Genomic DNA, 26,137 nt, shown 5'->3' on the forward strand with positions numbered 1-26,137 from the left:
ATTGATTATACGATTGTATTCCTTATTATTCGTTTTATGAAAATGCTTTCCAAACCTCTTATAACGAGGCTTCAGTAGTATGAGTTAAACAAATCTAGTAGAAACTTGTCACACTTGGGTTACTTTACTTACCCCTCTCCAGCGGGGAAAGTAACTAAGTATATTTACCCAAGTACTGTACAATGTCTGTACTTTAAAGGTGGGGTATGTCATTTATTTCAGAAACATGTGTGCGTTCGTGTGTGTGTTGGAGGAGGGGCTCTGTAAGGAAGTCTGAGAGGCAGATTTTTTTCGGCTGCGTAGTTTCAAATTCTAGCGCACTCGAGCTGGTTTCTCCAAAATGTCATACCCCACCTTTAAGTATATTTTGATGCTGTTACTTTTGTACTTTTAATTGAGTAACATTTTGAATGCAGGACTTTTACTTGTAACAGAGTATTCCTACACCCTGGTACTTCTACTTTTACTCAAGTACAAGATCTGAGTACTCCCGCCTCTGCCCCTCTCCACTGCATGTCAGCAGGGAAACACAGAGTATGACTAAACAGTAGTTTATTAGACATACCAAGTTAAAATGAACAACAATAATGATAGACTTGTCTTGTAAGGCTACTGTTGATTTCCAAAGACTCTACTCTAATAAGATCATTTTACCTTTCGGTGACTTTACATATTGTTTTTTTCTTCCCAAAAGATAATGTGAAATGATAAATAGATAAACACAGGTTTAGGGTGCTACGTGCAAGTGCTCATGTCCGAAAAACAGCTGGATCATCAGCTTCTCCCGTCCCATTTCGGAAGTGGGCGTTGCAGAATTATACAGTTTGAGGCATGATGCTTGAAACCATCGTTTTTTAGTTCATCACCTAATTTATATTTTATTTTATTCATATTGAATACATTGGGTTTCCATTCATACAAAATCACGCACTACTGTTTCACCCCTATTCTTCTAGGCCTATTCCTTGTTCAAACAGACAGTTTGTTGTATGGAGAGAGAGAAAGGAAAGGGAGGGGGAGGTAAACACAGACTGAGAGGGAGGGAGAAGGGGGGCAGATAGTGGAACATTTAAAACAGTCGAGCTAAGTTTGCCTCCTCGCTCCGCACCGGCTGCAGAAGTGTACCGTCCAGTTTGCACCGGGACTTGTGCACGGACTTTATAACGTGAACTTGGCAAAATGAGACTTCAGCGCGTGCTTTTGTTTTTAGCTTTATCTGTCTGCCCACTTTTCTCTCTGACTAACTGTGAAGAGCAGCGAGTCCCCGAAGGTGAGTAAAGTCAGGAATGCTGCCCCAGAACTCACTGACATCCGTGTTATACACATTTTTAACTAAAAAGGGCGTTTGATAAAGTCAACATCTATAACAGTGAAGTAAAGTGCACGCGAGGTCGGCATTGACTGGGACTCCCGAGCTCGTGCTGTCCCGGTGGAAGGAAAACTCGCACGTTAACGTTACTCCTGATAATGGACGAGCCATTAAACGACTGAAATATTCGGTTAAGTTACAAACCGTAGCAAGACTTGGCAGTAAGTAGCCTAAACCAAATAGTAAAAATGCACAGTTATAGTGTGTATTTCTGTTAGCTACAGAAGAGCCTGTCCGTTAGAAAAACTGGGATTTGTTGATACATGTGTTGCTAGTGGCGCTTGAAGTATGCCGAAAAGTAATTTACAATTCGCAAAAGACATTAAGTACGTTGTGGTTTAACACGTCTTTTCAAATTAAAAGGAAGTATTGGGAAGACAATGCAGTTTCACATTATTCCCATTCTTTACATGGGAGAGAAAGTTGCACGTAGGAGCCGCTGAGGAGGAGGCTGTGCCGCTGACGTGGACGGGCTGCTACTAGCAGCGCCGCTATTAATACAACTGTAGCCTGCAGCTAGGCTACATTAGCATGTGTAGTGTAGGAGTAGGATGATATTGTATGAAGTCTGTTATGAAACAATACAGAACACACTTTGGATTTTTCTTTGTCTCAAAAAGTTTGAAGATATGTGTTTTTGCTGCTTAAAACCCTCTGGTTTATATAATACATTAACTGTTGAATGTATTCAGAAAAAGTTGACCTTTAAATAATAGCAGTGCTTTCCAGCACCTTCTCCCTCCGGAATTGAACATACATTAAATAGGACACAGTAGGCTACAATAAATGACCTAGTAGGAGAACAAAATATCAGACAATAGTAAATATTATGTGCAGACAGGCAGCTCCCAGGATTCTGAGAGACCCTTGTGGGTGGACCCATTTTGGCTCCCCAGAAAGAAAGTTTTATAGCCTAAATGTGTTACAGATAAATGCATCCATCTGCTGCACTCTGAAGGCATCATTAAGTTAGGTCAATGCAGCTTTTTGTGCATCTGGTTAATTATGTTGTGCTCAATTTAATCTTAAACACATTGATATTATATTATAGATTTACAAATCTCATCCTCTGTCTCTGCCTCCACACTAACCCTCCTCACTCACAGATACACAGTGCTTATTACAAAGTGTGTGCCTGCTTTAAAAAAATGATTATTTAAACATTTCTTAGTGAATTTTCATTCGTTATTTGCTCCACAATATCAAAAAAGTAAATATTCTTGCATGTATCTTTCAGTGAAGCCTGTGCCTGAGAGAAAAAAATAAGCATTTGTTTCACCTTTCTAATTTTCTTTAAAATGTGATGTCTTCTAGAGAAACTTCTCATCGTGACAGTTGCAACCCAAGACACTGAAGGCTTCAAGCGTTTCTTGGTGTCGGCTAAACATTTTAACTACACTGTCAAGGTAGGAACCCCCTGTGGCTGCGTCAAGCTCCTTCCATCCTGTCTAGCCATGTAAACCCTCTCTATTTGTAAACTTGAATGATATCCTTGTTTTTACATTTGAGACTTTTGTCGAAAAAATAAGTCATATTTTTACTTTTGGAGCAGAAAGTAAGGCATTTAGGAATTAATCTTATCAGTAAATGTGTGTATGTTATAAGGTTCTTGGTCGGCGTGAAAAATGGAGAGCAGGCGACTACATGTCGGCTACAGGAGGGGGCCAGAAGGTACGACTGCTGAAAGAGGCTCTGCAGGAAATGAAGAATGAAGACACAATCATCCTTTTTACTGACAGGTACAGTGTCTTTACCACAGGCAAACATTCAGATTCAAATGTGCTTGTCAGCAGTGATGGCCAGAGTAACACCCTGACACTTAAAGTCATTATTGCTGAACATTTAAACTAACACCAGGTGGGTTTACAACTGACAATGTGTTACTGTTCTGTGGTTATGAATACGCTATAATACACGTTATATACAATATGATATCAATCTGAACATCTCAAACTCAAGGATGTTCAGACTGTATCTGTAAGATCTCATTCTTACTTTGTCATTGTTTGCATTCCGTTGCCTCTGAGTAGGCAAACATCACTAAAATATTAGTTTTCTCTCTGAGATTGATATCTTCAAATATCCATTACAACACATCATTCTCAGAAAGAAAAGATAAGAGAGTGAGATATTCAGATATCCACAGACATAGCTCAGAGACAAGAGCCTTCATGTAGCTGCAGATTCTTCACAGACAATCAAGATCAGTTCATCAAGATATAGATCCAGCACATAGCCCCTAAATCCACACATTTACATTTTTGATATGATTGTTATTCAGTGATATATATATACAGTATACATATATATATATACATGGACGTAATTTCCACTGGGGACAGGGGGGACATGTCCCCCCCACTTTTCAAAATCCCATTTGTGTCCCCCCCACTTTTTAAATGTGTTTATTATTTATTTTTTACGCAAGCGGTCATCGTCACGGAGGATTGGGTTGTTGTTAGCATCTGGTGCTAGCTCGGAGCTAACGTAGAATTAGAAGCTGTTTCAACAATAAGGAGAGGGAGAGCTCTCTCCTGTCGGACTGAGAGAGATAACGCTCAGGGAGGTAAAGAACTCGCTGAGCGATTAGATTGTAAACTTTAGTCTAGTTATCTCAGTGGGTCTCAAACGGTTTGGTCATCTATGTAAACAAATATTTCCATCTATGTAATATATAGTTGTATATAAAATAAGTTAAGAAATCCTTCCAATGTGTACTATCTATAGGTCAGTACAAAAATAAAAAAACACAGTTTGAAAGGGGAGTGATTAGTCAAATATGCATAAATAAAAAGAAAGAAAGCAGACTAGGTAAGATAAAGATATAGAGAGGAGTTTATCAATGATGTGTTATTGCTTGTGAGCATATTCTAATGTTTTTTGGAGTATTGAAATATATACAGTTCTGTTTTATATGAGTGTTGAGAACTGTATCCATACATCTCTTCATTTGTGCACCAGATTGATGCATTTAGCTTCGATTTAAAGAAAATCTTCCCGAGGTGCATGCCTCGGGACCCCCCTAGAGGATGTGAGGTCATCACAAATAAAACAGGTTCACATGGATAGGATACTAGATAAGTGTGCACACTCATTATATACACTACACATTTTTCTTGGATTTGTTAACACTATAGTCCCTAATATATTTGTAGAAAGGCAGGAAATTAAATTAAATTGAGAACATTTTTCATTGCGGAGGACCCCCTGTTTTGTGTCCCCCCCACTTCTCAAACCAAAGTTACACCCTTGTATATATATAAATACAGGGTTGGGAGGATTACTTTAAAATTGTATTCCGTTACACTTACTTATTAACTGTAAACAATGTAATCAGTAACTTAATCTGAGTGTCAAAATATAAAAGTAATGTAATCTGATTACTTTTCCATTACTTTTGGATTATGTCAATATGAAATGTAATGCAAATAAACAAGAGAGACATATTTTTTTTATATACTTAAGTGTATTATGTAAAACAACAGAACAATGTGACCTTAGAAAAGAAGAAACCAAGATATTTAGGATCAGAAATGATCTTATTTATAGGAAAAGCTGCGTTTCATGAAGCATATTCAGGCAGCAGTCTATACACCAACACTGAAACACATGAGCACATACTACAGTTTAAAAAAGCAGAAATAAAATCTGAACTGACAGAAAACGTTTTAGTTTAATAGAAGAAGAAGAAGATGCACATGCGTTTTTATACAGGTACATACAGTACACATGTTTTACATCATGCACATACACATACAAATACACACACAGTTATATGCAAACATGCAGTTGAGAGGTCAGAGCGGATGCAGCCAGTCTAGCTGGCGCCAGTGAGCATTTGGGGGTTCGGTGCCTTGCTCCAGGGCACTTCGGCAGTGGCCCAGGAGGTGAACTGGCTCCTCTCCAGTACCAGTCCACACTCCGTATCTTTTGGTCGGGACGTGAACCTTCTGTCCAAAGTCCAATCCCCTACAGACTGAACCACTGCCGCCCAATACACACAGTTAAGCTCACACACACTATTTTATGAACATAGATTCACCTGCTGAATTAAAACAGAACAAATGAAGCAAAGAAAGTGAAACCATAAAGCAGATTCAGGCAGTAGGCGTATATCACACTTAAAGTATGAGCCTACAGAACAGTACAGCTCTAAGAGAAGAGACAACATATGGTCCTTTACAACAGACACTATATGATCTTTTGGGGTTTTTACTAACATTGTCATCCTGCTGGTAATCCCCACTTTTAAGAAATGCAACAGTCTGATTATGTATTTTTTCGCGTGAGAAGAGGAGCAACAACAAAGTTATCTTTTGTTGTATTCTGATGATGTAAACCCGTTTAATGTAATCGGTAGCTACATGCTCATCTCACTTCTGGATGGTAAAGAAAATCAGCAAATTCCTCAAATTAAACTATCTGTAATGCAGCCTTTAAATTAGTGTAATAATCATATAAGTGGGAGTTGCAGTAAAAACTCAATCAACCCAACCACATATTTTTTAATAAACTTAACCACTGGCTTCGTAATTCTCAAAGTGTTTCTATCTTCCCTCCCTGTTTCACACAGCTACGACGTGGTCTTCTCCTCGGGTCCCAAAGAGCTGCTCAAGAAGTTCCAGCAGGCCAAACACAAGGTGGTGTTCTCCTCCGAGAGCCTGATCTGGCCCGACAGACACCTGGAGGACAAACACCCCCACGTCACCGAGGGCAACCGGTTCCTAGGCTCAGGAGGTACGTAGACCGGTCCTGTCAGGCTCTCACATTGGGTGGACCTGAATTTGTCCTTTCAGGAGATGCTTACTCACAGCATCAAGATGAGGCAGGGGAATAAAGTCCCTGATAATCATAATAGAGTGATTATTAGAAAATTAGTATTGTGATATTGAGGCTTCATTTTGACCGGGGCTTGCAGAGGTAGGAAGTAACTAAGTACATTTACTCAAGTACTGTACTTTTTTGTATAATTTTGAGATAGTTGTACTTTACTTGAGTATTTCCATTTTTTGCTACTTTGTACTTTTACTCCACTAGAATTCAGAGGTAAATTGTGTACTTTCACTCCTCTACATGTAATTAATCCCTTTAGTTACTTTACAGATCTGGATGAATGATGTGAAATATAACCAAGTGTTAAATCAGACTTTAGTTCCACCTGGAGTAAATTCACAAGCTACCCTGCAGTATACAAAGTCATTCAAACTAGCTGCACCTTTACCAGCTTTGAGAACACTTTAATGATCAATAATTATAAAACATATCATATATATTATTCTGAAATGGACCAATCTGCACAATGAATACTTTTACTTTTGGTACTTAGAATATTTTGATGCCAATACTTATGTACTTTTGCTTAAGTAACCTTTTGAATCCAGGACTTTTACTTGCAACAGAGTATTCCTACACTCTGGTACTTCTACTTTTACTCAAGTACAAGATCGGAGTACTTCTCCCTCCTCTTAGGGCTTGAACTTACCCTTTTTAACAGCAGAGGTATAACAGCACATGCACACAATACTCTGTAACAAGATCAAAACAGTGGTCGGTTGCAGAGGTTCAGACAGTCTGAACCAGCTGCTTTGCGGGGGTTCAGTCTTTTAACGTCCTCCTCCTGAATAGAGAGGTTTGTTGTTGTAATGGGGGTGGAGTGGAAGGCAGGTTTATTTTTTGGGGGACAGACTCCTGCTAATGTGGGGTAAGGGGAGCTGGAGGGAGATAGTGGATGGGTTTATAGCTGGTATCGTGTCAGGGATCTCCCATTTGTATGAAAGTGGTGTGTAGGATTTATGTCCATCATTAGCAATATCTTGCTGCTTTTGGAGAAACAAGTTTTTTTTAACTAACATTTGGAAGTTTTGTATCGATTCACCATCTTAGAAGAAATACACCTTGATTATAACATGATTTCCCCCACTCCTACAATACGAGTCATAATGCAGCTGTTACAATTACATTTATTTTGGGTTACTGTAAGCAAGGGGATGTAGTGCCTAAGAGAAAAGGCTTTTACTGAAGTCTTAAGGTAACTAAATTATTTAATTCATTAAACTTTGAACCAATAATAAAATATTGACACTGTTCTGGACAACCAATACAGTATTACAAAAAATACATTTGCAATACTTAAGTGTATCAATACTTGACATTAGGGGACAGATATACTGTATCCTGCTCATACAAAAGTTTATAACTATAGGGCAAAGTGACAGAGCACCACTGAGTGAACATGATCATATACCCAAATCATCCCGCATCTCTCTGGCTTATTCCTTTACATCTCAAACACAAAGCTACGTATGATTTGTAATATCTTACAAGTGATGAACATGTTGCCCATTACACCCTCCAGTGTACAAACGCCATGCACATCTGTTAAAACGTTAATGTTTACCATCCGCTGGTGTGACTGGACAGTTTTGGTTTAGGCAGGATTTGGTTGTTTCTTCTTATAGCAGAGAAGCAGCAGGCAGCTCTGAGCTGAGCCCATAAAACTGAAGCTGGCAGGAGTCATTAGTCATGTCCATTAGAAACAGTTGACATCACTTTTTCCTTGATGTACCTGAATGTAGACACAATGGTACATTTGCATGAATATGGAAAAAAAACATGTTGGATGAACAGGTTTCCACTTCCATCGTTTTTTCTCACTTCCTGTCTGTTTCCTCTGGGTGTGTTTCTGTCCTCAGGTTTCATTGGCTACCTTCCTAGCATCAGAGAGATGGCTGCTGACTGGAAGGGAGAGGACAGTGACAGTGACCAGCTGTTCTTCACCAACATCTACATCGATCCTGTGAAAAGGGTACTTAACACTGTTATATATACAGGGAGGCATGTGGCGCAGTGGCTAGAGCGTAGGTGTTCGGATCAGGGGAGCACAGGTTCAAACCCCACTACAGTCAGCATGTCGTTGTGTCCCTGAGACACTTCACCCCAAATTGCTCCTGTAGGGATTGCTCACAGTATTGAGTATGTAAGTTGCTTTGGATAAAAGCGTCTAACAAGTAACATGTAATGTAATATATTGATTTGAACAATAGAAGTCTTTAATAGAATGTGCCTCAATTTAAGACAGAACCAGGCTTTTATTTGAGGCATGTATTTCCCTTGTATTTTATCTTATTTTGGCATTTCCAAATCACTAAATCCAAATTCGAAATGCGGTTTGTGGCATGAAAGTTTAAAAAACAATGTTGCTAAAACATCAAGATACAATTTGTCCCAATACTTGTACCCTACACAATAATTCTGATAAAAAAAATGTATTAATAGTTCCACTTTGCAATGTTTTCAGCCTTGTGAAGTGGCTGTATTGAGACAAAAAAAAAAATGTTCTGCAGTAATGTTCAAATGAAATGTCTTTCAGTAGCTCCTCAGGCATAGTCACTCATTTCCTGTCAGGCTTTTCATTTGAAGAACTGCAGGTTGAGACCAAACGGAGAAGAAGTGACTGGAATGAAGTAGTGATGGGAACAGTTTCAGTGTTTCTTCAGAATAATGCTGAGTATGACATAACTTCTTATACTGAATTTACCCTGTCAGCTCAATATAAGTCAGCCCCCCCCCTAAATGTTTTTTTACCCAGCCTTGAGTTTGTGTGCAGGCCGCACCTTCAGCTTATATTTCATACTTAAGTTTTGGGAATTTATGCTTTTAGATATTATTTTTTCAACATGTACATTAAAGCTGTGTTTCCACGTTTCAGAAATCCATAAATATCACAGTGGACAACAAATGCAGAATGTTCCAGAACCTCCATGGAGCCCTCGGTGAGTGCCCTGCTTTGTTTCACAGGTCTCTGTTGTTAAATGTTAAAATTGTTAATGGCAGATTCTGTTTTCTAGATTTTCTTTTCATTTGAAGAAATGATATGGTAACAAGGCATACATAACACATGGGATACAGTTAAGACCTTGTGTACAGTAAAGAAAGAGAAAGGACGTTTGGGTGAAACTGTGCTCATTCAACTAGGAGATATTTTTTAATAACACATAATACCCCCTGTATTCACAGCACATTGTTTATTTGTGGGTTGTATCTACTATATTTAACACATTGCTGTCATTAACAAACAATACCTATATTCAAGTTTGCACCTTAAAAATGTTTTGACTCAGTCAATACATTTATTATTATTATTATCTTATCTTCATTCTAATATCATCATATAGATTCATAGTGATGGCATATTTTATTTATTAGGATCACTTCATGGGTGAGGTATTGAGCTAGTGGGCTCCTTATATATCAGTCACAGTAAGGTGTTGCTTATGTAATGACATGTCCTTTCAATGCTTTTGAATAGACATCACTCTTCACCTCTTTTAGAAAACTCTTTGTTTCCGGCTCCTCGCTGTGCTTCTTTCTCTGTCTGATCTTTAAAGCCCTGCTAAATGCAAACACAATACCTCACACATCTTCTAATAAACCTGGTTTAATACACCTAAGGGTCCAGAGCTGAGGGGTTTACGGTTGCTGTTGTTCAGGCAGAGCTGCACGTTTGGGCAGGAGCTGAGCCCTCTGCAGTGTGTGCAGCATTTCTCCTCTCTGAGGCCATGAAGGAATGTGTTAGTTCACTGAGAGACGGATGTGACAGCATCATAGTCTACGGGCATGGCTCCCAAAACCCCCTCAATAAACTCTTCTGTTAACAGCTGCTCGCTCTGTCTCTTTTTGATGACTCATACATTGGACATACACAGAGAGAGATCTATAATTACAAATGAAGAAAATGATGTGAGAGGTGCGTTTTAAATACAGTGTCAGTACTAGTTTTTATATGACTTCCTTCTCCAATTACAGATCAAATACAGATCATACATCATGTAGACAACATAATCCCCGGCTCATCCATCCTGATTGACAGGCCTTCCAGCTAGGGGTGCATACCGGTTCCCGGTATTACCGAAATACCGGTTACTGGCGGCTACGGTATACCGTACAGAAATCAGATCCGGTTTTCGATTTTTATGAAAGTGAGGTGTAATATCCTTAAATTCGCGCCCAAACCGTTGGAATTACGATGTCAATTTCGCTGTGAAACAAAACGAGTCACTTTAAAGTGTGGCTGTAGTTAAATGAATCAATCAGGTGCATCTTAAGAGCAAAATGAAGGCTGGATCTAATGTTGTGCTCTTGTAAATAATGTTATCATAAACGCATGAGTTATTTAGATATGAATGATGATGACATGGTAAAAGAGGAACAGACTAAACACAAACATCATTGTGAAATGGATTGAAACACAATAATCATTTTATCTGGTTTTCATAATCCAAGATTATATCTGAAAATAAAACAGTTAACTGCCAGCCTTACAGACAATGACAGTGAGTTGCCTCTTACTTACAGAACGTGTGTGTGTGTGTGTGTGTGTGTGTGTGTGTGTGTGTGTGTGTGTGTGTGTGTGTGTGTGTGGTGTGTGTGTGTGTGTGTGTGTGTGTGTGTGTGTGTGTGTGGTGTGTGTGTGTGTGTGTGTGTGTGTGTGTGTGTGTGTGTGTGTGTGTGTGTGTGTGTGTGTGTGTGTGTGTGTGTGTGGTGTGTGTGTGTGTGTGTGTGTGTGTGTGTGTGTGTGTGTGTGTGTGTGTGTGTGTGTGTGTGTGTGGTGTGTGTGTGTGTGTGTGTGTGTGTGTGTGTGTGTGTGTGTGTGTGTGTGTGTGTGTGTGTGTGTGTGTGTGTGTGTGTGTGTGTGTGTGTGTGTGTGTGTGTGTGTGTGTGTGTTTCCAGATGAGGTGGTGCTGAAGTTTGAGGATGGACGTGTACGTGCCAGGAATGTTCTGTATGACACCCTGCCTGTGGTCGTCCATGGGAACGGACCAACCAAGGTACTGACCACAGACTGTAAATATGGACCTGTCCAACACCGGGACCCTCACATGATAAATACAGCAGCCCAGTGAGGTTAACCCCCCAGGGGGACTGCTGGAGGGTCAGCAGGTGGTGCAGAGTCTGACATATCACACTCTTCCTCATGTGTCAGGATTGCTAAAGATGTACTAAGATCCTTTACTGAAGTAAAAGTAGAAATATTTTGGTCTGAAAATACCCCATTACAAGTAAAAGTCCTGAATTCAAAATGCTACCTTAGTAGAAGAACAGAAGTATTATCAGCAATCAGCTAATATACTGTATCAGCTGTACTTAGCTGTACTTAGGGTATCAAAAGTACCCATGATGCACTATGACTCTTTTCAAAGTATTATATTGTAATAGAATTTTATATTATTGGGTTTGTATCGCTTAGAAATACATTTCAGAGCTTTCAAATGTTGTAAATACATAAATACTGGGTATATGAGCAGTACAGTACCACAACACATAATACAACATGTCAGGTGTTTTTAAAGGGAACACGTAGCTATTAACTACAAGTGTTAAAGAAATGTAGTGGAGAAAAAGTACACTATTTTCCTCCAAAATGTAGTGAAGTAGAAATACAAAATATCATCAATTTGGAAATAATCAAGTAAAGAACCAGTGTTAACTAGCAAATGACCAATCTGCCACTTTAGCACTATTACAATACTGTTATTTGACCCATATGTTTGTTTAATTTGCTCTTTTGACTACATTGTTAGTATACCGTTTTATTATTATAATTGTTACTTTTATTATTATGCTGCTGTGTTTATTGTATCTTTGTAACTCTGAAACAACAATTTCCCTCTGGACAAATAAAGTCTTATCTTATCTTATCTTACAAAATAGTACTTAAGTGCAATACTTGGGTAAATGTATTGATTTGAATTTAACCACTGCAGGATTGAAACTTGAAGATGCATACTCATCACTTCATCCAGAGGAAAGAATGATGATTTCATTCTGCAGTCTGTCAGTAACAAACACTTCAAAGCAGATAAACACACCTATAAACACCCCATCAAACTGTTGACTTCCTACAACTGAAATCTTATTGCACATTCTTTCCGCTGCCCCTCCTTCACTTGTCTCAGCATATAACAATAGGAATGTGCTTCTCAGCCTAAACACGCAGATACGTTCTTTGTCTATAGCCATTTGATTTGTAACTGTCTGGTCTTGTAGTGTCCTGAGCTTTCTGAATGAGCAGCCAAAAAGACGCTGGATAGCAAATATCAGCTTTGCACACAGAACAAGATAACATCTCTGTTTGATGTGAATGACTGTGCTCTTTGTTCTTATACACCACTGCTAACCAAACAGTCATTCTTATGCCAAGAATAAAACAAAATGACTTTCTTTTTCTTCTAATACATAATGGATGTTTTATAGAGATGTGATTTCTATTCCAGCTCCAGATCAACTACCTGGGGAACTACATCCCCAACATATGGACGTTTGAGACAGGATGCACAGCGTGTAATGAGGGGCTCCTCCCACTGGAAGATCTTCAGGTCAGTCCACAGGCTTCTTCATTATATCTTGTATGTTCCAGATTTGCCACATTGAATCAAAAGGTTGTTTAGTCTGCGGGCAAATGGAAGTATTAAGCCTTTTCTCTGTTTGTTTATATCCAACAGGAGAGCGAGTACCCACTGGTGCTTATCGGCATCTTCATTCAGAAGCCCACCCCTTTTGTTACGGTGTTCTTTGAACGCCTCCTGAAGCTCCAGTACCCCAAGAACAGACTGAAACTCTTCATCCACAACCAGGTAACAGGAGGACATATACATCTTAACCCTAACTTCCTGCTCAAAACAGTGTCATTGTTACATGTCTTCTGTAGCTAACAAGGAAGTCCACATATCCCAGATTTCTTCCCTGTACTTCCTTTTCTATCTGTTTCATTTCTACTCTCACTCCAGGAAGCTCATCATGAGAGTCAGGTCAGCCTTTTCCTGAAGGATCATGGGAGCCTTTATCAGGATGTCAGGGTGAGCGGGCCTGAGGAGGAGATGGACACTGCTGCCTCCCGCAACCTGGCCATGTGAGTTCCATACATTCAGCTGTATGACACATCTTGAGTATTTCTAAAGTATTCAAATCATTTGTGATCTGCTAAGAATTCATGGGTTGCTGTCCAAAAGAATCTGGTCCAATCATATGTTTTCCTAAACACTTTTCCTAAACTTCAGGGAGAAACGTCATAGGGTTACGGAAAGATGTGAAGGAGAATGTATCAGGACTTAGGGAAAGAGACTGCTGTGCTGAGAGAATCCAACTGCACTTAGACTGAGCAACTCTTTTATGATTTGCCAGCAGATGTTATTGATGTACGAAAATATTCTGATTCAATTAAATGTATATGCATTATATGTATAACTTATTAGGCCTACACATCTATCACGGTGCATATCACCATTCAAACATGTTGAACAAGGTTTAAGAAACCCATCACAAATTAATATACAGCTTGAAATATTAGTTTTATTGGACTATTTTACACAGATTAGCATAACGTTAATATTTTGGTTTAAAGGTCCCATGTCATGCTTTTCTGGTTATTACCCGTCCCCTTGTGTGTTATGAAGCTTTTTCTGCATGTAAACGGTCTGCAGAGTCACAAACCCTCAAAGTACACCCTGTAGCGAGTAAAACTCTAACACAGAAAAGACCTGTCTATGCTGCCCCAGAACGCCTCGTTGGAGATTTCTCTTTTTCCATTTGTTTCTTTCGGGGAAGGTTGACGTCACTAAGTTACAAATGGACCAATCCGCACCCACACACACTCACTCAGGCTGAGTTCAGCGGTGTCTCGCTGTCTCGCAGACCCCACGCAGCAACCAGGAAACGACACCAGTAATCCAGCTCACACTGTCTGCTCCTTGAGCCTCAAAGGGCGGAGCAGCGAGCCGCACAACGTCCCGCCAACACAGCACCCAGACCCCACGCAGCATTCTCATCTGTTTGGCATTACTGGTGTCATTTCCTGGTTGCTAACAAACGCCATTGTAACTCATAAACACACATCACAGGAAAGTGTGCTCATAGGGAGGGGGGGGGGTCAGGAGCTCCAACAAGCCGTGTAGGACAGAGAGTGAATACACATACTATACAGAGATGCTGTATGAGAAACCAATGTGAGTTTGGAACATTGAACAATGTAAATCTATTCTAGTAGACCTCAACAATGGAATTATGATCAGTAGAAATGTCCATGACATGGGACCTTTAATATAGTGTTGAAAGTTTAAAACAAAGAAGCACTTCAAGTCAAGTTACGCTAAAGTTAATGCTAATCAAGCAGCGTATCTTACATGATCCGTGTTTATATCCAGCTCTTATCGTGGTTGACACTGAGGAACTTCTGGGTCATTTCACTCCGTTAGGAACCTTCCAAAGCAATATTGACAAATACAACCGCACCCATACTTTAATGATGGTGTGTGTGTTTGATATGTTCTTGGTTTACCATGCAAACCTTGTAGTATTTATATCTTAAAGAAACATTTTAAAACTCTCTGCAGTCATTCACTGACCGCCCCCCTCTGGGCTGAACGTCATCTTTGTATTTTGAATGTGCACATTGATCTGTTAGTACTGCTGAGCAGTGTATGCAGGCTGGTGCAGCATGTTGGAGAACATGCAGGAACGTGTGGTGTCTGACAGAGTATGTGTTCACGCAACATATTTATCTTCTACCTTCCAGCGATGTGTGCCGGAAAGACGAGGGCTGTGACTATTTCTTCACCTTGGACATTGAAGTGGTCTTAAAGAACAAAAACACACTCAAAATTCTCATTGAACAAAACCTGCAAGTATACTTTATTTATATTCAACTGTAAACAATGATCCTGTGCTCGCTGATGTCTTTGGAGAGTAAATCTCTTTTTATTTGCACGTTTCTATTATTTGTATTTGATTGGATGTATTCATATAGTAACACTTGAATTGTTCTTTAGTCCCTTTGTGGCCCCGATGATAACTCGCGCTGGCCGACTGTGGAGCAACTTCTGGGGGGCCCTCAGTGCAGAAGGCTACTACGCCAGGTCTGAGGACTACGTGGACATAGTGCAAGGACGCAGAGTGTAAGATGCTTAAATATCTCTTTTGATTGTAAAATGAGTTCTTTGATATAGAATAGAACATAGTCGTTGTAGAAAACTGCAGTGCTTCACCAAATGAAATCAAAGCTAACAGTAGTGATGCCTAAACATTTTTTGAATTAATAAATTATATATATATGTCACATTTGGTTATTTTTAATAGGAATACGTCATTTAACTTGTAATTATAGCTCACGACTTTTCTAAATATATCCAATTGTCTCATTTCACCTTTTTTAAAGTTACTGTTTAATCCAGGGGTGTCAAACTCAAGGCCCGGGGGCCAAATCCGGCCCGCGACTTCATTTTATGTGGCCCTACAAGAGCTTGCAAAGAATATAATATGTTTGTTATATGGTTACATGGCGATTTACAGAAGCACATTGCCCATACATGGAGCACAATGCATCTCAAATTTGACTTTTTTCTCAGATTTGACTTTTTTTCTTCTAATTATGCCTTTTTTCTCAGAATTTGCCCTTTTCTCAGAATTGACTTTTTTTCTTCTAATTATGCCTTTTTTCTCAGAATTTGCCCTTTTCTCAGATTTGACTTTTTTTCTTCTAATTATGCCTTTTTTCTCAGAATTTGCCCTTTTCTCAGAATTGACTTTTTTTCAAAATGTCTTTTAAAATCATTTTGTGACATTCTCACTGAAGAGACTTGCAATTATTTGCCCCAGACTTCTGCTTTCAGACCGAGTTAATTATGAAGTTATTACCCTATCCGATAATAATCCAATGCAGAGGCAATGCTGTAATATAATACATTATTTTATATATATTAAATATTTATATATGTATTTTTATATAGTCTTAAAGTTACAACCGGCACTTTGAGTGCAACCATTATGCGAATGTGGCCCGTGATGAAATTGAGTTTGACACCCCTGGTTTAATCAAACACTTCCTGTTTGCATTTCAAATGAAAGGAGGTGTTTTTGTGTAGGCTCTACTGTAGTGCTTCTATAGAAATGAACATTAAGCTTTATAAAGACATATATATATATATATAAAGACAAACACAGGAAGTGTTGTAGTTGCATCAACAACAAGTGAAAACAGGAGCGGATCAGCAAACGTACTTAAATAGCATATCATATATTCTATAAGCTGTCTCTCATTCAGGCCTGGTTCTCTCTCAGTTACACTGTGTTCCTGCTGTTAGACCTCGGTGTCGGTGTGTACTTTGTCTCAGATGTTCTTGTTTCCAGGGGTGTGTGGAATGTCCCGTATGTGTCCAGTGTGTACCTGGTGAAGGCCAGTCTGCTCCGGTCTGAGCTCACTGAGTTCGATCTGTTCAACTCAGACATCTTAGACCCCGACATGGCCTTCTGCCACAACATCCGCAAGCAGGTCCGTGAGAGACACTGACAACATTCTTTATACACTAACAACAGTAGTAGTACATGTATTTCATCATTTCACTTTGTTCAAAATGTTCTGCTTATTCTGTCATCTGTTTGGTCTAAGATCTAATTAAAAAACATGGATGTTTATAACTGTAGATGTCAAATATCTGATCTGATGCTCTTCTTTCTCTCAGGGAGTCTTCATGTTTGTGACCAACATGCAGACTTTTGGTCGCATCGTGTCAACAGAGACCTACCAGACCAGCCATCTCCATAACGACCTGTGGCAGATCTTTGAAAACCCAGTGGTGAGACTGTTCATATTATAAGATGTGATGAGGGGGGTTCTTGGTTATTGCAATGGCCTTCATTAGGTCATTAGGCGCGTTCACACCGCAGTACTTTTTCCACTTTAGTTCCGATATAGTTTCGAAATGTTGCGTTCACACCAAAAAGAGCCGGAACTAAAATGAGTTCATGAGAAGCTTTTTACCCCCTTTTCCGTCAGTTTTCCGTCCCTGCTAGAGAGCAGGTACTTTCATGGGAGAAAAAGGTTCCTATGTCTGATTGGCTGGGCGGAATGCAAACCACGCCCCGTAAAACTCCCAAAAAGTTTTGTGAAGCTGCCATTTTATTATCCTGGCATTAGCGTTATTAGCATTAGCATTAGCCCAGCGCACAAACGCAGAGAGACTAACTTATGGCTACACAAAATAAAACATGGGAGCGGTGGAGATGAGGAGGTGTCGGCGTTCTGGCGATTTACTCTGAAGGCTTCAGTAGAAGCTGCTGGGAGTCCCAGCAGCTTCTACTGAAGCCAGTCCCCAACTCCGGGGACTTCCGGCCGGGGACTCCGGGTGGCAGTATACGCCGTGAAGTTGTTTGCTGCCTGCCAGTAAACCCAAAGCAGAAGAAGAAGAAGTGACGTCAGCGGCTTCATTTGCCTAATCCTCCCTCAGGGACTTATTCCGGTTCATGAGAACTAAAGAGTTCTCATGAACTAAGTTCTGATGAACCTTTGTGGGAAAAGTACTGCGGTGTGAAAGCGCCTATTGTGTGTATAAACCAGGGGTGTCCTAACTAAAGCCCGGGGGCCAACTGCGGGGGCCTTAACCTGTTAAGCCCGAGAGACCCCGGTTCCGGGGCAATGCCCCAACATCTTGCAGGAAACAGTGTCTGAGGGCATGTTCATTTAATAAACTATGAATGTTTTATATCCATGTAACGGGAAGAAACTCATCTAACTGATCATTTTTATTTATTTTTCAAAATAAAACCCACAATGCTAACACTGAGCCTCTGAATTAGCAACGAGCGAAAAAACACCTTACTGCACCGAAATTCACTCACAAAACCTTATTATTTATCTTTTCTGCACATCCATGACATCGTTTCACATTGTGAGGTGACACAGAATCGAAGGGTTCCCTCATTATCACTCAATTATACGAAATCGCGACTTTATAAACAAAAACAGACATCAAAACATGTGGCGCTAGGTAGCTAAAAATGCTAACATGGTTTACCTTGTGTCGTAGTCTGGTCAAACGTGGTCTTCAATGGCATTAAAACGATAAAAACGCTGCTGAAGTTAATCCAATGTGTCTGTGTCCCTTTGAAATGATTTCTGATAATCCATGAGCAATAAAACCCCCATTTCCACCCAAATCACCTCAGAGGTGGAGTTTATTTTTGCTAAACCTCTCTAAAAAGGTCAAATTTCACTTGTTTTGCATCAATCTTGATACAGGGTACTTATTATATGTTGTACTTTGGATTCCTAAAGCTTTTAGTCTACTAACCCATCATCCAAGGGTAGTTTTCACTATAAGTAAAAAAGAATTTTTGGACGGACACTATAATTTACAGTTTTTTACTATGTTCAATCTGAATTATCTTTAAAATAAAAAACATCTATATTGATTCTGACTCTTCTACATCCAACTCACAGGTTTATCATTACTTTGAGAAAAAAGATTATTAATTTAACCCTTTTAGAAGGGAAGATATGGTCATTTGTTCTGGGAATGTCATTTTCGAGCCTGAGACCTGAAAAACAGGCTCAGGGCTTAACAGGTTAAAGCATATTCAAGTATCAAGCTAAATGGACCTGTAATGTCATGTCCATTAGAACATGCGTACTTGCATGTGAAATTTGTATCGTTACAAATTTGACCCAAAGTGAAACTTGTCATTTCAAACGTACTCTCCTCCACAAGCATGTTCATGATGCATTTCTAGAAATACAAAAAAGATAAAGATGACTTCATTAATTGTCAAGGGGGATTCTGTTCTTAAATAACATTGTACCAATGCTTTTAACCCAGTATTAAATCAACAGTGCTCCGATTCCACTTCCACATTGTTCTACAGTCCTGCTTATTAAGCATCTTTGCATCGAAATAGAGTTAAGCGTTGATATCGCAGTTCATCGTGTTTTGATTTCTTTGTGGGAAGCCAAAGTCATGGTCGCCTTTGACTTTTTCTATCAGTAGTGTGGCCCTGCTTGTGGCAGTGGTTCAGTTTGTGCCCTGTGTTTGTCTCCTTCAGGACTGGCAGGAGCGCTACATCCATGAGAACTACACCTACATCATGAGAGACAAGCTGATCGAGACTGTGAGTGCTCCACCAGCTGACAGAAATCCCATGGTTACACATGATATAGTAAAACACATGTGTCTGCTTCTCATTTATAAAAGGAGTTGCATATAAAAAGACATGGACAGATGTTGTGATATCAGTGCAGCAGTGGTGAAGATGTCCTGTGGTAACCAGTGTCCTCTGTCCCTCAGCCCTGTCCCGATGTGTACTGGTTCCCTATTTTCTCCGATGTCGCCTGTGATCACATTGTTGAAGAAATGGAGCATTTTGGGAAGTGGTCAGGAGGAGGCAATACGGTACGTTATTGAAGGATGTCAGATATCGTGATAAATTCCCTCCTTTGAGCCTCCTGTAGATAACAGTAAAATATCAAATGGTATAACATTAATATCATGTCATTTATTATATTGAAATTACTTCAATTAATAATAAAAATAATAATAAGTTAAACTATTTCATTATGTATGTATTAATGAAATGGATGATTAATGTAATGAATATAATATGTAAGCTCTGCATGCTTCTTGGTTAGTTCTTATTTGATAAAGAGATGACATATTGAGCAGCCATTCTCTATAATGTGTGTTTGCTGTAGGTCATGTGGTGGCTCTTATTCTATTTTCATTTCCTCCTCTCTCAGGACGTCAGAATCCAGGGCGGCTATGAGAACGTGCCGACGATAGATATCCACATGAACCAAATCAACTTTGAAAAGGAGTGGCACAAATTACTGCTGGAGTACATCGCACCGATCACAGAGAAGATGTATCCTGGGTACTACACCAAGGTAAGAGCTGGACACCATCATGTCCCCAGTGGAAGGAGGATTCAGATCCTTTACTTAAGTACTATTACTGCATTCCAAACATCTATACATTCACCCATTGCTTTTGGTACTTCATTATAATGTATAGTGTTATCCACATCAAAACTTCATATTTAAAACAATCTTAAAAAGAAAAACTAGAGATGAAAAATAAATGTAGAAGTAAAATCTGAATATTTTCCTTTGAATTGTAGAGGAGTAGAAGTATAAAGTGGTACAGAAAGAAAAACCTAAAGTATAAGTACTTCAAATGTCTATGGTAATAAGTAGAGTACTTACAGTACATTACAGTACAGTCTTATTTAAGTGTTGATTATATTTCTCATCATTAATCCAAATCTGCAAAGTCACTAAAGGTATTAACAAATGTAGTGGTTAAATACTCAAGTAAAGAACAAGTCCTTCCAAATAGTACTTAAGTAGAGTCAATAAATCAATCAAAGTGTATTTATATAGCTCATTATCACAAACGACACATGCCTCAGGGGTCTTTACAGTGTGTACCCCTTCTGTCTTGAAGCTGCCTTCACATGACGCACGGTAAAACGGCCCTGCACTGTGTTGTGTTCCAGAGTAGGCTGACCAATCAGACGACAGCTGAATGAAGTGGAGCAGGCTAGCAGGGGACGTTACTATAGAAAGATATCTAGATGTGGGGGACATGATTGTTCCCTTAAGAGAAACTGATCAATGATTCATAAACAAGTGTGTCTATTCATAAAGTCATTATGAAAGTCAAATTCAATTGAAATAGATCTCAAATGCTGGAAATTCATCCTCAAAGGTTGAAGAGGTTCTGCACCCGGAACACAGCTAACAGTCCCACTATGTAGAAGAAAGAAAGCAGCCAACCGATCCTTCCCATTCATTATCTTAGACATTATCTCAACCTTTCCACCCAAACCCCCCAGTCCTTAACCATTTGCAAATCCACCTTTTACCCTTCTGGAATGTCAAACCTATGTCTCTGTGCCACACATACAAGACTAACAAATACAATTCAACAGATCAGAGTAGAGCCCATCAGAGTATAAGACATCATATATGTACATGATTGCATATAAGATCATTTGACCGAGTTATCATATCATCTCACTACATATCATATAATGTCACTCTGTGTATCACGTGAATGCAGCTTTAGACCCCTGCAAGAAGAAACTCTCAAAGAAACCCCCCAACAGTAATAGAGTAAATATACCTGTAACTCTACCCCATGGATGAAGTGAATAGTGTGTATGCTGCTGCTGCCTAACGTGTCCTCTCCCCTCAGTGCGCCACCCCTCTGAACTTCGTGGTGAGGTACAAACCTGATGAGCAGCCGCTGCTTGCGCCTCACCACGACGCCTCCACGTTCACTGTTAACATAGCTCTGAACAGCAAGGAAGTAGACTACCAGGTAAATGTGGAGCAGCTGGAGGATGTGAGGATGGGGGGGGGGGGGGGTCTTCTCTCTCTCTGCTTCTTCTCTGCTCCCTGTCTGGAGGTGAATGCTGGAGCAGGAGCACCTGACGCTCTCCCTCCTGAACAGGAGCTGCCGGGCGTCTAAAGGAGGCGTTCCCTGGCAGAGCTTGCATGACTCCTCTCTGGACTCCTCTCTGGACTCCTCTCTGGACTCCTCTCTGGACTCCTCTCTGTCTGTGTCTTTCAGGCTCAGTTTGAGTCGGCCTTTGTAGTTAGATATAAGCCAGCCTACAGAACAGTACAGCTCACAGAGAAGAGACAACATCTGATCCTTTACAACAGACACTGTATGATCTTTTTAGGTTTTTATCAGCATTGTAATACCCAATTTGAAGAAATGTAACAGTAATCTGATTAGGTTTTATTTGATGTACCTGTAAGAGATTACAGTTACCTTTTGAATTAGTATCCTGATAATCCTGTTAGATGTAACCAGTCCCTCCCCAGGCCTGCACAGAGAGCCGAGTGCAGCACAGGGGGACAGCATGGCTCATCTCATAGTAAATGGAATGCCATCATGTCTCTGGCATGTACACACACGTCTGCTTTGTTTCAAACTATCCCTGTCTGTCAGTCTGTTGTTGTTGTTGTTGTTGTTGTTGCATGAAGCTGGGGGCCTTGTTTTTATTGTTGCATCCCTGGTGTTTCTTTAACCTGGACTAAACCCTTAGACATTAGGCCATGTTATTATCATGCTATGTGGATTCATATTTAGACAAATCAAATGCTAATTCATTATTACTGAAACATATAGGCCTATATACGTGGGCTTTGTGAGGATTGAACCTAACATTTCTTATATTGACATTTCTTAAGTACAATTTGATGTTTTGTAGAAGAAGTCAAATTGCACATACATATAAAGCTGGTATTTATGGAAGAAGATTAGGGCTAACATTGAATTGAATGTATTTGGATTGAGCCAAAAGTGATTTTTTTGTAGTTCTGAGATTAAAGTCAGAATTATAAAAAAAGAAAATCTAACTTCTTCTGATCATTTTTCTCAGATTTCTGACTTGAATCTCCGAATTTAATAAAAGAATGAACTTTGTGTCAGAATTAAAAAAGCGTTTGGCCCTAACCATTTTCTGTAGGTATAGGCACATTACATTCAGTGACATTTAGTTGTTGCACTTTGGTAAGTGTACTTGCATGTGAAAGGCTGAAGCTGTTAAATAGGTACAAAATGAAGCAAACTCTAATAAGGGGAGGGGTTTAAATATCCCCCCGGTGTGTGTGAGGAGCAGAGGCTGATGTGTGTGTTGTGCTGCAGGGTGGAGGCTGCCGGTTCCTCCGCTACGACTGCTCCATCGAGGCCACTCGTAAAGGCTGGACCCTTTTGCACCCGGGCCGCCTCACGCACTACCACGAAGGCCTGCCCACCACTTGGGGGGTGCGCTACATCGCTGTGTCCTTTGTAGACCCCTGAACACATCACCGGCTCTAAAGCCAACAGGACACTCTGCTGACCGCATCCGAACGCATCACGACTCTCCACACCTTCGCTCTTCTCTTTCGCTTGTTCTCATGTTAAAAATAATGTTGTTTCTCTGTCACTCCAAGACTCTCATACAATGAGCTATTAGCCACAGCATCAGCGCTCTGTGATGAAAACACAGCTGCATAATGAACCAGAGCATGTTAGCGCCACATCAGAGGAGAACTGGCTCCACAGTAACACTTCACCAAAGCTTCTCAGATGTAATATTAGCAGGAGTGATGTCACAGCAGCAGAACCTGCACGGGGTCAGCGAGGCATCGGGGGGCCGGCTCCCCAGGTGGAAGCTTTAAAAATAGACATTTATGGTCATTTAAAGTGCTTACATTTCTATGTCTCCCGCAATTGTGTCAACACTCCACCTGCCTTGAGAAACTGCCTTGTTATGGTGTTTTGGGTCCTTGAATTTAAGGGAATTGGAGCCTGGAAATTCCTGGAATGAGATGTTGAAAAATGTGAAAGAAAGGATGATAAAATATAGTCCTCTTGTGAGTTAGTAAACAGTGATCTTACAGCGTCGTGTAGCCTGCTGTAGGGTACATGATCCAGGATAGTCACTGAGTTTAGTATCATCATTCACCTGAAAATGAGATTACATGTGATTTATAAAATGTTAAACCAAAGACAGCTAAGAATTAACAATGTTCAGCCAGATGTTATCAGGAAGTAGCTCCTATGCTAACATGCAGCGGGAACACCTGATCAGAAACGTCTCGCACTCCAACCTCTCACCTCATCTCACCAGCTTTATTCTCCTAAGTAGACGTGTGTTACTTTAGTCCCAGTTCTGAACTCGTGTGTGTGTGTGTGTGTGTTAGAAGCTACTGTTGTAGTGTGTTTGTTCAGACCCCATCACATGGACTCCTCAGGAAACCACCAGCTCCAATTCTTTACCAACGCTTGTGGAAAATATTGTTACATTTACACTAACTGTCCCATTCTGTGTTGCTAAAGTAGTTCTTTATTAACTTTTTCAACAGAGACACTTCCAAATCCTGCTAAGGCTCTCTTATTTATTTTGTGTATATATTATTTGATAAAGGCCACACTCCCTAAATTGTTTTGCAATATAACTGCATTTTGGGAGAGATACTGAAGTCCTTCTCTGGTGCACTCACTGATATCAGCTGAGTTAAAGTGTTACATCTCTCTCTGCTTCTTCTCTGCTCCCTGTCTGGAGGTGAATGCTGGAGCAGGAGCACCTGACGCTCTCCCTCCTGAACAGGAGCTGCCGGGCGTCTAAAGGAGGCGTTCCCTGGCAGAGCTTGCATGACTCCTCTCTGGACTCCTCTCTGGACTCCTCTCTGGACTCCTCTCTGTCTGTGTCTTTCAGGCTCAGTTTGAGTCGGCCTTTGTAGTTAGATATAAGCCAGCCTACAGAACAGTACAGCTCACAGAGAAGAGACAACATCTGATCCTTTACAACAGACACTGTATGATCTTTTTAGGTTTTTATCAGCATTGTAATACCCAATTTGAAGAAATGTAACAGTAATCTGATTAGGTTTTATTTGATGTACCTGTAAGAGATTACAGTTACCTTTTGAATTAGTATAAATGTCATTTCTTGTTACCAGCCATCACTGAGCTAAGACAACAACTTGAATAAATCTGTGAACCAAACGGTGTGTGTACTGTGATTCAACTTCTGTCCCTCGCCGTGTCAGAAGCTGGAGGTCAGAACTGACAGCAGAGAAACAGATGAAGCAAATACATTTTGGGCAAATCTAGCAGTTCAGTTTGACAATATAGCATAGGCACCCCCATCATATTCAGCTAACATGAGCCTGTCTTAAAGTCATTGAGTATTTTGTCAGATCAGGGTATATGCAGGAATCCTGAAGTCAAATGTAATACCTTTTAAGACCTTTTTTAAGACCCTTTCCATACATTTTAAGACCTCATCGCCACTTTTAACCGGTTACATTGGCGACACACTTTATCTCACATTTACTATATACAGTATTGATTGTCCTCCCTCCTTATCTTCCAACCATTTGGACGCAAACTTGCATTTCCCCATAACGATGTTGTTTAAAACCTGTTAAGCCCCAAAGACCCCTTCGGCGGGTTTTTTTTTTTTTTTTATACGACACTGTCTCAGGGCATCTTAATATTTAAAAACCTACGATTGTGTTACACCAGATTAACGGGAAGAATCTCAGCTAACTGACGATAAGAACCATTTTTACCAAAACAAAACACAAGTCTCATAAGAAACATCTAAATAACCCCTGAGCGGAAAAAATGCTAACGCATTTGGCACAGAACTCAAGGTAAAGATACCCTTATTACTTATCGTAACTGCACATACAAGATATCCGATTAAAGCTGAGACTCCACAGATTATATAGAGGCTTCCTAATGACGTCACAGGATTTCTCGTCAGACATCTTGGAGTACCACTCTACTGGCGGGAGCGTTCAAAAATGGCGAAAATGAAAGGCTACTACGAATCACTAAACCCGGAGGATAAGACCGTTTACAGAGAAAAATGTGCGTCGATTGGTTCGGTGGACCCTTATTTGATTCCCGTTAACGATTACAGCACTGATATAAATTCATGGCCTTCACTTTCCTACTGTGATATCGTGAACTACCTGTTTTTTCGCCTATTCCATTGTACACCATGGAGGAAATGAAAGCGTACAAAGGACTCGAGGCACATAACCAGTTCACATCCGGGTGGATCCGCGACGTTTGCGTTGCATATCAAGGAGATGTGGCTGTAATAGCTGGAAAAGTGAGTAAATATTTCGTGAGGTCCTCTTCAGCTGGCTTTTTAAATATCCCTAAAGTCCCCCAAAATAAAATGGGTGAGGCTGCTTTTATCCACTACGCTACCAAGAAATATCATAGGCCAACTCAGTGGATATTTTTAAACACCAGCTTTTATTTTTGTTGTACCTGGCTATATCTATATGTTTACTTTATTTTATAGGGTTTTATATTGTTGCATCAATTAACTTAGTCTTGTGTCTTATTATTTATTTTGATTATCATACCTTTTACCTCCTCGTGTCTCTTAACCTGTTAAAATGTTATATGTTGTTGCTATGCT

The 26,137-nt window shown here is 40.0% G+C and overlaps 1 protein-coding gene across 1 annotated transcript; it reads left to right on the forward strand.

Annotated features, from left to right (window-relative positions):
* Window positions 1–1,053: 1,053 nt before the first annotated feature.
* plod1a (procollagen-lysine, 2-oxoglutarate 5-dioxygenase 1a) lies at window positions 1,054–24,700 on the forward strand. Its single transcript, XM_034145617.1, has 19 exons — window positions 1,054–1,270; window positions 2,684–2,775; window positions 2,975–3,108; window positions 5,943–6,106; window positions 8,062–8,174; window positions 9,078–9,141; window positions 11,099–11,196; window positions 12,643–12,744; window positions 12,871–13,002; window positions 13,156–13,277; window positions 14,940–15,044; window positions 15,193–15,318; window positions 16,550–16,691; window positions 16,882–16,995; window positions 19,238–19,303; window positions 19,480–19,584; window positions 19,929–20,075; window positions 21,388–21,513; window positions 22,852–24,700. The coding sequence occupies exons 1-19, from the start codon at window positions 1,180–1,182 to the stop codon at window positions 23,005–23,007; spliced, it is 2,199 nt and encodes a 732-aa protein (XP_034001508.1). The 5' UTR covers window positions 1,054–1,179; the 3' UTR covers window positions 23,008–24,700.
* The last annotated feature ends 1,437 nt before the right edge of the window (window positions 24,701–26,137 follow it).

This window comes from Trematomus bernacchii, unplaced genomic scaffold (genome assembly GCF_902827165.1).
Source record: "Trematomus bernacchii unplaced genomic scaffold, fTreBer1.1, whole genome shotgun sequence".
In the NCBI taxonomy this organism is placed as follows: domain Eukaryota; kingdom Metazoa; phylum Chordata; class Actinopteri; order Perciformes; family Nototheniidae; genus Trematomus; species Trematomus bernacchii.